The 13,778-nt window shown below is 33.7% G+C and overlaps 1 protein-coding gene across 1 annotated transcript in view; it reads left to right on the top strand.

Moving 5' to 3' along the window:
* The window catches only part of NUDCD1 (NudC domain containing 1), a 72,729-nt gene extending 59,480 nt beyond the window's left edge, over positions 1 to 13,249 (top strand). The window contains exons 9-10 of the mRNA XM_044668792.1: positions 9,226 to 9,385; positions 12,564 to 13,249. Coding sequence (XP_044524727.1) covers positions 9,226 to 9,385; positions 12,564 to 12,856 — 453 coding nt within the window. The 3' untranslated portion in view covers positions 12,857 to 13,249. The remainder of the gene's footprint in view (positions 1 to 9,225; positions 9,386 to 12,563) is intronic.
* The last annotated feature ends 529 nt before the right edge of the window (positions 13,250 to 13,778 follow it).

The following is a 13,778-nucleotide window of genomic DNA, read 5'->3' as shown; positions in this document are numbered from 1 at the left end:
TTAAAGTATCATATAATCTTTCTTCAAGCAATTTTTCCAGATATTTTACATTTCTACCTCTCTCACCATCCTAACACTGTGGCCCAGTCATAGAAGCCCACTTGTTCCTTATTCAGGTAATATGCCTTATGTTGCCGTCATACCTTTGCACGGGCTGTTCCCCATGTCTGAAAGACATCTATGCTTTTTGAAATTCCTGATTCCCTTCAAGTTACAACTCAAGTGACAGTTCATATTGAAAAGGTAGAAAGCAAGGGTAAAAGCTTTTTCAGAGGTTTGTGATTTACTCTGCAGAGCTGGGTAGGCTCATGCATGGAACGGAATAAGATAGGTTCCAAAGATTGTAAGAAAAGGATGTAAGGAGATGCAGAGAGTTGGAAGGGGGGAGTCTTCCTGTCTCTTCTGGAGTCTGGAGGGATCATTTCGTGCCTGGGTTAACAAACTTTCTGTTGGAAGCCAATGGCCCTGTTCCTGAGATTTTTCTGATCAACCATCCTCTCTCTGAGGGAGAGATCAGATCCATCCATATTTCTCCTGTTCCTTATCCTGATTCCTGGGTTTCAATGCCCTGATATATTTCATCTGTTACTGAGAAGAAGCCAACCTGAGCTGAGCGATCTATCTGTCTGAACTGAGGCCTAGCCATCTTTGACTGGACCCACTAGGGTGACTTTGCCAATCCCTTTGCCCTATCCAACCTATCTGTCTAACTGAACTATAATCAAATCAGCCAACTATTTTGGGGGGCCAATAGTCAGGAAGCTAGATAGGAATTTGGGATTCAAGAGAAAGTAGATTAAGGAGCTTCAAGACCAGAAGAGAGATCACAGATTGGAGGGAAGAGAGTAGAGATCTAGTGAGTAGGGAAACCTTGGCCCTCCTTCCTTTCCCTGTTTTTAACTTTGTAATAAACCTGTATATGTTTTACAAAACCCAAATAGCAGTCAGATTGTGTTTCAACAGACACTCGGGTGATGGGCCTACCAGATCAGCCCACACAGCCTATTACAGACTGAGCAATCTACTTTCCTAGAATACCATCAATCTAGGACAAGTAACTCACTTATTTCAATATGTATGAATTTCCCTCATTCCCCTTTAATTTAATTTAATTTCCCACCAATACATTTCTTTATATTAATTTTGCATATATCTATTTTTTGTATAACCATTGTACTTACCATAGAATGTAAATTTTCATGCTGTCTTTGCATCTCCACTATCTTGCTACAAATTTGTAGAAACTCAATAATTGTTGAATTGTTTCGAATATATTTAAATCCATAATATTACAAAAAAACTGAACTACAAAGGAATAATCATTAAAATTATTTGATGCTTGTTAAACCACTAGAGAGGTCAAGTGGAACAAATAGATACAGAATAGCACACAGAAGAAGCAAATAAACAGCATAGCATAATATTTGATAAACACAAAGAGCCTAAGTTACTACAGTAAGGATTCATCATTTGACAAAAACTTTTGGGAAAACTGGACAGCATTTTAGCAGAAATCAGGAATAGACTAATATCTGACACCATATCCTAAAATAAAACTCAAAATGGATTTATGACTTTTTTTTTAAAAAGGCACTTAAATTAGAGGAGCAAAGGAAAAATTACCTTTCACTTCTGAATGTGGAAAGAGACCATGACCAAGAAATACAGAGGGTAGCAGTTAATAAAATGGATGATTTTTGAGCCTATAAAATTTGAAAGTTTTGCACAAATAAATCTAACAGTTAAAATTAGAAAGGAAGCAGTAAATAGACAAAGATCCTTGTAGCAAGTTTCTTTAATAAAGATCTCATATCTAAGATACGAAACTGATTCACTTTAACTAAGACTAAGCCATTCTTTAATGTGTCAATGATCAAAGGATAAGAATGGAGTTTTTAAAGAGAAAAAAATCTAAGCTATCAGTAAGCATGTAAAAAAAAGATCTAAAATACTAATAATTGGAGAAATGCCAATTAAATCGACTTCTAAGTCCTATCTCATGCACATGGTATTGCAAAGATGACAAAAGAAGACTATGACAGTTATACATTAGAAAAACAGATACACTGGAATATATATATTTTTTTTGCTGGAACTTTGAATTGGTCCATACATACATATATGTGTGTGTGTATGTGTGTGTGTGTATATATATATGTATGTATTCTGAAAAAGAAATTTGAAACTTATGTCTCATAAGTTACTGAATCACATACCCTTTGACACAACAGTACCACTAGTAGCCATTTATCTCAAAGAAAGAGAAAAAGGACCCCTATAATACAAAAATATTTATAGCAACTCTTTAGTAGCCAAAAAATTGGAAACAAAATGCAAAATGGTGCCTCTACCCATTGGTGTATGACTAAACATATGGTATATATGTGTAATGATGCAGAATGAAGTAAGCAGAATTAGAAGAAACAATTTGTACAGTGACAACATAGAAAAACAACAGTTTTAAAAAACTTCAACATGCAGAGAAGAAAGGGTATAGACCAATTTCATTAATGAGTGTTATAAAGAATTTAATTAAGGGTTTGACTAAAATATGAAAATTTTAAGATAATACTATGGTCTCCAATTTTTAAATGAATACAGCCCAAGTCAAAATGACTTAGCAGCTTTTATTTATTTGACTTGGGCTGTATTAATTTTAAAATTGGCAACCATAGAAATGAAAGAGAGGATAGAGTTAGACGTCTAGCTTATCATCCTAAATGTTGCTGTGGTCCCTGGCTCAACCCACGCATGGCTAGTTAACTCCTCAGCCTAAGGAGTTGGTGTTGAATTAAGCAAAGGTTCAACCCATGCAGCCTCCTCCAAGAAGGGGAGGCCTCTCCAGAACTAATCTCTCCAGAAACCAGGAAAAGAAGGCCATCTTTTCACTCACCAGGAGAAGATCCAAAGGGAGAAGATCCAGGAGCAATTTTACCAGAAGCAGTCCAAGAGCTCCTACAGTCAGAAAATTCAGGACGAAGGCCCCTTGGACAGGAAGTTCATCATCTTTTATAGTCCTTTTTTATGTCACTTCCTGTCCCCTCTTCCTCTTTATGGGGACCAATTGTAAGCTTTTAATTTGCTTAGCACTGCCCGGGGGCCAGTGTTTATAGGTTCCACCTCGCCTATGAGAGTGTAAACTCTTATCAAAGGATTCCCAAGTTTTTGACTGATTGAGTTGAAAGGGCAGAGCTCTGTAAGTGACTTGCGAACTCCCCCACCTAATGCCAAGTAGGGGTGTTCAAGCTTTGGGCAATTAATTAAAAAATAGGCAAGGGTAGAGTCAATTCCATCTTCACAATATGGATGTAAGAATTCTAAATAAAATGCTAGCTAGGCGACTACAACAATATATCACAAAGATACATTGTGACCAAACATGATTTATACCAGGAAAGCAGGCATTGTTTAATATAAAGAAAATTATTAACATAACTGATTATAAAAATAACAAAAGCAACAAAAATCATATGATTATATCACAAATGCAGAAAAAGCTTTTGATAAAATACAACTCATAAACACTTGAAAACATAAATATAAATGAATTTTTCCTTAAAATGTTAAGAAACATCTAACAAAAACCATCAGCAAGCATTATTTATAACAAGGATAAACTTGAAGCCTTCCTAATAAAATCAGGAGTGAAACAAGGATGGCTTCATCACCAATATTCAATATTGTATAAGAAATGCTAGCAATAAAAATAATAGAAGAAAAAGAAATTGAAAGATTCAGCATGGCCAAAGAGGTCATAAAAATTTTTGCATACAGTATGATGATATTATATAGAAAATTCTAGAGATTCAATGAAAAAGTAAGTTGAAGTAATTATTAATTATAGCAAAGTAGCAGGGTATAAAAAAAAACATATCAGCATTTTATAGTTTGTTCATATATCACAGGCCCATTATAAATGTATGTATACATTTATGTGATTTTATACATGTATTATAAGTGATTTGTATTATATATATAATGAATCATTTATGATATACATTTTATACATGCATTATTTTCTGGGAATACATTAGTGTCTAAGGAAACAAATTTGGGTAATTCTTTTGGAATGAGACAGACTACATATAGATTTTCATGGGCTCCCTATCACATGCCTTTGAATGTTTAAAATTTGACAATGAATTTTAGAAAATGAATATAGAATTGAAAGGTTTCCTTTCATAAAATTAATAATTTTGAGCTCTTTTCTGTCTCTTAAAAATCTTCAACAAGAATGTTTTAATTTTATACTCACAGAAGAATTATGCCATTTCATGTGTGTCTGTGTTTAAATTTAATTTGATAGCAAAGAAAGGTTGATTAAATGTCATTACTTTGACATTTAATCTTCTTAGTTAATTGTTAAGTAGTCTACCAAGAGGCATAAAAAGATAATCAATGACAGTTTGAAATGAATATTTCAAATTTTATCTAGGGAATATTTTATTTTAGTCATTGATGACTGTTACAAGTACTACTATAGGAATGATGAAGAATTTAAGGAGGTGAATTTTGGAATTTTACAAACTTAGAAGTATACTTTTATAAAAATCACAAATCTTAGGAAATCTGCTATTTGGTTTAATAAACCAATAAACATTGAGTTCCTATTCTATTCCAGGCATCACCAAGAAATATATATATATATATATATATATATATNCTACCTTTGATCTTTGTCTTTGGACAACTTCCCAACTGTTCTGTCCTAACATCTCAGGACTCTAGATGACATGTGTAAAATGTATGTATGCCCATTTAAAACTCTATGATATGAAACTACAGTAAACAGCATGTACTTTACATTTAAAAAAAAATTTGTTTGGCAACAACACACATTGACCAAGACCAAATTAGATTTTCAAATAATTTTTTTTAAATCTCTGGACTTAGATCTTATTAGATAGGCAAATGGAAATGTTTATTTTAAGAAAAGATAGCTTTCATTTAATTACTTTAAAAGCCAATTTTCCCAGAGTACTTTTTTTTTTTTTTTTAAACCCTTACCTTCCGTCTTGGAGTCAATACTATGTATTAGCTCCAAGGCAGAAGAGTGGTAAGGGTAGGCAATGGGGGTCAAGTGACTTGCCCAGGGTCACACAGCTGGGAAGTGTCTGAGGCCAGATTTGAACCTAGAACCTCCCGTCTCTAGGCCTGGTTCTCAATCCACTGAGCTACCCAGCTCCCCCCCCCAGAGTACTTTTTAAAAAATATTAGATCTAAAGAATCTTACAGTCTAAAAAATCATGATGATGGTTTTAAAGGTGTTTCTTATCCTTACATAACAGCTCCTAATACTGTATGTTGGCATCTAATCTAGTGGTTTCTGAGCGGGTAACAAGGAAATGCTGCTTTTTAAAAAGCAAAGATTCATGTATTTTCTTGTTTGCTTTCCTCCTCAGTCTTTTCTTTTTTAAATTGAGTCCCAAATTTTCTTCTTCTCTCTCCACCCACTGAGATGGTAAACAACATAATGATGTCAGTTGTGAAACCTTGCAAAGTTTACATTTTAACTATATCATAAAAAAAGAAAAAGAAAGAAAATTATATTTCAGTTTGCACTTAAAATTCTTCAGATTTCTCTGGAGGTGAATAGCATTTTTTTCATGAATCCTTTGGAATTGTCTTGGATCGCTGTATTGATCAGAGTAAATAAATCTTTCATAATTGATCATCATTACATCTGTTTTAATGACAGTTCTTATAAGTCTTGCTATGTTTTTTCCTGAAACCACCCCCTTCATCTTATAGCACAGTAGTACTCCATCATGATCCTATGCCTCAACTTGTTTGCTTCTGTTGCTGCTACTGCTGCTGCCTTCAAGGCACCCTACTGGTGCTTCTGCCTCTCTCCTGGGCTTCATCCATCCTGATGTTACAGACTTCTCCTTTAAATCTTCCAAGTTACCTGAGGCTTGAAAAATATCTTCCTCTGACTATTTGTTGGCTCTGCAGTACACAATTAGAGTTGGGTAGTTATTTTAAAGTTACTTGGAAGCTAACTTCAGGATGGTTTATCTGGGTATCCCACCCAACCTGTACTCTGCCATCTTGGCTCAAGCTAATTTCCACATTTTAAAGAATTATTTTTTTACTCCCAGATCATTTGTAATCAGAACATCCTGAAGAAAGGAGCAGAAAGATTTTTTTTAACTTGATCTGGAAACTTTCACTAATGGCCAATCCTCAAGTAATTTGTTTTTATTTTTTCCTGGAGAAGTTATCAGTTAGCCCCAGAGACTTAAAATAGCCCCAGAGACTTAAAATGTGAATGGTTTATAAAATTTATAAAATATATTTTTATCTTTTTAATAGTTCATCTAGTCATTAGGGAATATATATATATATGTGTGTGTGTGTGTGTGTGTGTGTGTGTGGATATATATATGTATATTTATTTATTTATATGCACACACACACACATATATGTTTATATATAATAATTCTTTAGTTAATCTAGTAGGAAAGTCTTTAGTCTTAAATGTCACTTCCCTGATTAAACCTGATTGTAGAAGCTTTTCAGCATAGAAGCAGTATTTTTATCTTAACTTTATGCCTCAGCTCCTAACATACCATAGGCACTTAACATTTTTGCATGGTTTTTTTTCGAGCTTCATAAGTCATGTAGTATACAGTTTTTTTAGTCATTGAATAGTGATTGAGCCTGATCCTGTGATTTCATTGGTGTAGGGTATTCCCAAATGAGGATACTCCCTCTACCAATGCAGATGTTCATCTTCTCTGAAGCTTCTGATTGTAGGAAGGTACCTGAGTAGTATTGAGAAGTGAAGTGACTTGTCTAGGGTCATCAGCTGATGTCAGGCTTCATTTCTGTTTTTTTAACTATATGCACTCTGCAGCAAAACTTAATTTTTACTCCATTCATTTAAAATTAAGTAGTCTAGCCCTAGACAGAATTGTTCCTCAGCTTCCTTTTTCTTTATATTTTTCCTGTCTTCAGTGTTTACTTTTCACACTCATTTCTAAATTCAAGTGCTTAATGCCTACAGTTGTAGGAATTGTTAAAGCAGGGTCTGTGAACTAAAAAATAATGAAAAAAAAACTATTGAAATATATAGGTAGAATTGGGGAATAAGCATTTATATACTGCTTACTGTTTACTAGGCACTTTGTGACATGCTCTGCATTTCATTTGAGCCTCACAACAGCCATGGGAGGTAGGTGATGTTTTTATCTCCATTTTTTATACTTGTGGAAACTGAGCAAACAGTTAAGTGACTTACTAAAGGTCACATTAGCTAGTGTCTGAGATTAGATTTGAACTCAAGTCTTTTTGGCTCTAGGCCCAACACTATCCACCAAGCCATCTAGGTGGTTGTTTTTCTTCATAATATTTTGTATTTAAAACATTATTTTGAGATCTATAGGCTTTACCAGACTATCTGAAGGGTTTGTGATACAGAAAAGGTTAAGAACCTCTTCTTTAGAGTGACTGGAGGCAGAGAACAAGACAGGGATAATTTTTTTTTGGTTTTTTATTTTTTATTTTAAAATTTATTTTATTTTATTGATTAATTATGAAAAATTTTCCATAGTTACATGATTCATGTTCTTTCCCTCCCCCCTTCCATAGCCAATGCACAATTCCACTGAATTTTACATGTCATTGATGAAGATCTATTTCCATATTATTAATATTTGTATTAGGGTGATTGTTTAGCGTCTGTATCCCTAATTGTATCCCCATTGAACCATGTGATCAAGCAGTTGTTTTTCTTCTGTGTTTCTAGTCCCACAATTCTTTCCCTGGATGTAGATGGCATTCTTTCTCATAAATCCCTCAGAAATGTTTTGGATCATTACACTGCTGCTAGTAGAGAAGTCTGTTACAATTGATTGTGCCACAGTGTATCAGTCTCTGTGTATATGTTTCTCCTTTTTCTGCTCCTTTCACTCTGCATCAGTTCCTGGAGGTCTTTCCAGTTCACATGGAATTTCTCCAGTTTATTTTTCCTTTTAGCACAATAGTATTCCATCACCAGCAGAAACCACAATTTGTTTAGCCATTTCCCAGTCGAAGGGCATCCCTTCATTTTCCAATTTTTTGCTACCACAAAGAGCGTGGCTATAAATATTTTTGTGCAAGTCTTTTTCCTTATTATCTCTTTAGGGTATAACCCCAGCAGTGGTATAGTTGGATCAAAGGGCAGGAAGTCTTTTAGCGCTCTTTGGGCATAGTTCCAAATTGCCATCCAAAATGGTTGGATCAATTCACTACTCCAACAGCAGTGCATTGATGTCCCAATTTTGCCACATCCCCTCCATCATTCACCACTTTTCCTTTGCAGTCATGTTAGTCAATCTGCTGGGTATGAGGTGGTACCTCAAGAGTTTTAATTTGCATTTCTCTACTTATAAGAGATTTACAACACTTTTTCATGTGCTTATTGATAGTTTTGATTTCTTTATCTGAGAATTACCTAGTCATGTCCCTTGCCCATTTATCAATTGGGGAATAGCTTGATTTTTTGTACAATTGATTTAGCTCCTTGTATATTTGATTAATTAGACCTTTGGTGGCAGGGATAATCTGTAATATCTCCCTATTTTACTTCCATTACACCTACGCCTGAAGATTAGCCAACAATTTATCCTACTGCTTATGGCCTGTTTCTAGGAGTTCCTGAGGCAGAAAAGCTAGTGTTCTTTGATCAGTAACATTTTCTGAGTCTTAGAACCCAAAAGTCTACAAATAGATTTCCTTATCAAAACCCTTTCTTCTTATCCCTCACTTGCCCTGACAGTTACAGGAAACATTACTTTTCCCAGACCCTCCTCAAGTCTACCTAGATGGAAATTTGTATTTCCTAGGACATTTGATTTTGTCTCTTCTCAAACAAATATCAGTACTACCTCTTTAGCCCTGCTTCTGATAATGACCAAGTAAATGATCACAACCTATCATTTTTTGTAGTAGAAGCCTTAATGTACTTAAATTCCTCTTATTGGTTAAGATTTAATGATTATATCACATATATCAGTCTATACATTTAATTTTTTTTGGCAAATAAACTTGGTTGGATTCCAAGTATTACTACTTAGAATATTCTGTATAGTTCAAGAATATATGTTATGGTTTCAAAAATATCAAATTCTTTTAAAGAAATTTTCAAGTACCAATTAAGATTATGTTACTACTATTATCTTTCTTTTACTATTTGCTTTCACATCAAGTAAATGCCATTATTTTTATTTCTTTTTTAGGTGAATCTTGGAAGCAACCAGTATCTTTTTTCGGTTTTAGTGGATCCCAAAGAAATGCCCTGTTTCTGTTTGCGTCATGATGTAGATGCCCTGCTTTGGCAACCACACTACAGCCAACAAGATGAGATGTGGGAGCATATTGCAACTTTCAATGCCTTAGGTATAAAGGGGATGTTTGAAAATATTTTCTATTCTATCAAAAATTATAATTTTCACATAAATTATTCCAACCATTAATTCAGTTATTCTAACATTACAAAATATGACATAGATTATTGAATACATAAAATAACAGGACTAATAATCCTCTGTATGACTTTTATTTAGGGTCCTTAAGTATAATATTAGAGATTATGGAGATGCCCTAAAAGATGAATGCCTTGAAGCCTGTTTTTTTCTATAACAAGTACTGAAATAATTATTTAGAATTGTTTTACCCCTTTGAAAGGGGTCCTTTAGGGCCAGGTTTTCATAGATATGAAGAACTCTGGATAGGGAAATTCTCTCCACCATCCATCAGAGATTAGCAACCCATTTGTAACTTACAGGCTTAAAGAATATCTCAGGGTTCTGAATGGTTAAGTGGCTTGCCCCCATGGTCATACAGCTAATATGTGACAGAAACAGTACTTGAACCTAAATCTTCCTGACTCTTAAGATCAACTTCTTTATCCACTGTTGCCTCTCATAAACATAAATTAGGAATTTAAATATTGTCAAATACACTATTTTAAAACGTTAGGGTACTTGATTTTTTATTGAAGAGAATGTTTTATATTAATTACTTATATTTCTTTGTGGAAAATTATTTAAAACCATCAGAAAGAAGCTTTTCTTTCAATATCTCAAATTATTTAGGAAAATTTTCCTTAAATCAAAGCTAAATTGACTCTCTGTCAATTTTCCCCATGTTTCTAGTTCTTCACTCCAAGAATTGCCAGAATAAATCCGATTCTTCTTCCATGTGTTAATACTAAAGATACTTAAAGAAAACAGTCTTATTCCTTCTCCCAAACCCTAGAGCCTTTAAAAAGAATGATCTGAAAATCTCCAGTTCCTTTAACTGATCCTCACATGGCATATTTCAAAGCCCTTTACCACACTAGTTGCCCTTCTATGGACCTCTAAATTATCAATGTCCTTCCTAAAACTGAATATAATACTTTGACCAGGGTGTATTGCAATAGGAATTTCTCAAATATAAAAGCATATTATAGTAGAAAATTAATCCGTATCACATATACATTTTGAATCATGTGTTAACAGGTAGTTTCATGACTTCGGGTTGAAGCTTTTCAACTCTAGCCCTTCTATATGTAAACTTCCATGGTATCTCACTCTTCCTAACTTAGGCTTTGATTAATTCATATCATAGCTTTTAAATAGAAACAAGTATCAAATATTGACCTTTGTAGATTATTTATTTCACTCATTCTCACCTTGGCAAGACCTATTCTAAAGTAATTTTCACATTTTTTATCTGGAATGTTTAGAACTCCAGGAATTATATTCTAATTGAGAAATCCTACTCCTTGTTTTGTAAGTAAATAATATTGAATATTTTGTCTATTCATCTCTCCTTTTAAATTAAATGAATAAAATAGCAAGACTTTTTAAATGTAATTACTTTTTAGTTTTTATACTAATAGATGGTAATTTTGATTGAAATGGAGTATTTGGACTCTGCTTATGGGTCTCAAAGCATTGATCTAGGTTCAAATCCTACCTCAGAAATTTACTTGAATGTGACCCAGGATAAGCCATTTAACCTCCCTCTGACTCAGTTTGTTCATCAGTGAAACATGGCTCAACTGGTCAAATAAATAAAAAAGCATTCATTGAGTGCTTTGTTTTAGGCATTGTACTAAGAACTGGGAGTACAAAGAAAGGCAAAAACAGCCCCTGACCTCAATGAACTCAAAGTTTAATGAGAGAAATAAAATGTAAATAAATAGGTACATATAAGATATATATAGAGTAGTTAGGAGGCGGCAGCTGGGGAGACTGGTAAAAGCCTTCAGAAATTGGAATTTGAGCTGAGACTTGAAAGAAGCTAGGGTGAAACTAAGAGGTAGCAACTATGTCACAGTGTTGGTCATCACCAAATGTATAAGGTTTTTAAAAGTACTTTGCAAACTTTAAAGCTCTACATAAATATTAACTATTATTGTTCACTCTCAGCACTTGGCTAGTATTATTTCACTTTGTAGTAAATTACATGAGAAGATTGATGTTAATTATAGATAGAATACCATTTTAGTTATGTAGAAAGAGGTACTACATATTACTATTTCACTCATATGCACACATATCCCTGGGACAGCTTTACATTGAGGGCTCATGGAAACATGAGAAATAAAGAATATGAGTACATTTGTCAGTTATTTGATAGGAAATAGGGATTTAGAGATAGCTAAATCTTAGTGATATGTTAGATTACTTTTCCTGTTGACAAACAAATTTTCAAATGTGTGCCTAGAGATGTCGGTTTAGATAATATAGCAGTGATTACCAAAGTGGGCGCCACTGCCCCCTGGTGGATGCTGCAGTGATCCAGGGAGTGGTGATGGCCACAGGTGCATTTGGGGGCGGTGAATAACTGTAAGGGGGTGGTGATAGTATGTGACAGGGGCGCTAAGCAATATTTTTTCTGGAAAGGGGGCAGTAGGCTAAAAAATTTTGGGAACCACTGTAATATAGTATCATAGATTATATATTAGAACTGGAATAAACAAGTCATCTAGCCTAGCCCCCAGATTTTTGAAGAACCTGGGGCCTGAAGAAGTCACATAATTTACCTAACGCCACACCAACACTAGGATAGTAAAAGGCTAGACCTTTTTCTTCCAAATCTGTTATTTTTTCTAAATGAACAACAAATTGTACGGCTTTGAGCAAGATTATTATTCTAAATGAAATCAACATCATATTTGTACTGAATATGGACATATTAGGTAGGCCTTTTAATGTAAGACTTGTTTTTAGTGGTTTAGGATGTCATTACCTCTAACACTAATGCATAACTCACAACTTTCTTTGAATATAATACTCATTATATCACATTTACTTTTGTCCCATACAGATTTTAAAATAATTGGCAGTTTAAAAAACTATCTGACTTGACTTTAGTGAGTTAAGGCTTCCTGCTTGGGGAGCTGGAGCTTTGTTTGTAGGCTGAACTGAAGAGGTGAACTTGTTGCAGTGAATTTGGAATGAAGCCCAGCTCAGTCATCAAGTGTTTGTGCCTTTTGTCCATTATTTCAACATTGTATTTTAATTTATGAACAAAATTATAAAACACTCATATAGATTTTTTTCTTTTATCTATATTTTGGCAGGCTACGTCCAAGCATCAAAGAGAGACAAGAAGTTTTTTGCTTGTGCCCCCAATTACTCCTACGCTGCCCTTTGCGAATGCCTGCGTCGAGTGTTCATCTATCGTCAGCCCACAGCTATGTCCACTGTGCTGTATAACAGAAAGGAAGGAAGGCAGGTTGGGCAGGTTGCTAAGCAGCAGGTAGCAAGCTTGGAAACCAATGATCCTATTTTGGGGTTTCAAGCTACAAATGAAAGATTATTTGTCCTTACTACAAAAAACCTCTTTTTAATAAAAGTAAATACAGATAATTAATGATGCTAACATATGCTGGCATCTCTGTACTTGAGAGAAGTTGAGAAGTATCTAGAAGGCTGAAAAGTTAGACTGAATACTATTGATTCTAATGTAAAAAAATTGTACTGTATCAAGTTTTATTTTTTGAAAGGATGTCTTCAATGTACTCAGTAGATTTTTAACTATCAGAAAATTGTATCAAGTGTTTCAGCTCCAGTGTTAGTTATAGCTCTTAGGGAAACAAGTTTTATAGAAAATGCAGGAACAACATGAACAATGTATACATATATTTTTGTTATTTTGATTTTCTAAAAAAAACAAAAAAAACCCAAAACTGAGGCCAGAATCTGATCTTATTTATTTATGCAGGTTGTACCATGCAGCATTTATCCAATAAAAATATTTACTACATTCCTTTTGTTTATTGGTACAATTTACTATAGTCTGGAATATAGGCTTAACATTTTTTTAAAGGGTTATCTATAACATACTTGAATCTGTAAAAATGAGGGAAAGAAACTACTAGGTCCAGGTAATCATTAGCTCATTGACAGAAGAACTTAAGACCTGCTTTTAATTTATCTTTTATCATTTTTTGCCTCAGATTACTTTATTATCGTCTTTTAGTTTTAGAAAATCATCTTTTTTTTTGACTATATGTGTCACTGTGCCTAAAAACCTGCTATAACATTACATGTTTATCCAGGTAAAATAATATAATTATATGTGTCAAATTTGTTAACCTATTTTGAACATATAAGCCTAAGTTAAATTCAAATAAAAATATTTTCAGAATGATTGTTTTGACCTTTTAAATTAATATAGTGTTTCCTTCATGTTAGGTAGGTATTTATGAAATTTGAAAAACATGTATGTTAGCTTGGTACTTAATAAATTAATTATCTATATATACCATATATACATGATTAAGTACATACGT

The sequence above is a fragment of the Gracilinanus agilis genome, chromosome 1, assembly GCF_016433145.1.
Source record: "Gracilinanus agilis isolate LMUSP501 chromosome 1, AgileGrace, whole genome shotgun sequence".
NCBI lineage: Eukaryota > Metazoa > Chordata > Mammalia > Didelphimorphia > Didelphidae > Gracilinanus > Gracilinanus agilis.
Note: the sequence above shows the minus strand (reverse complement) of the source record. Positions and strands in the feature narration are given on the sequence as shown.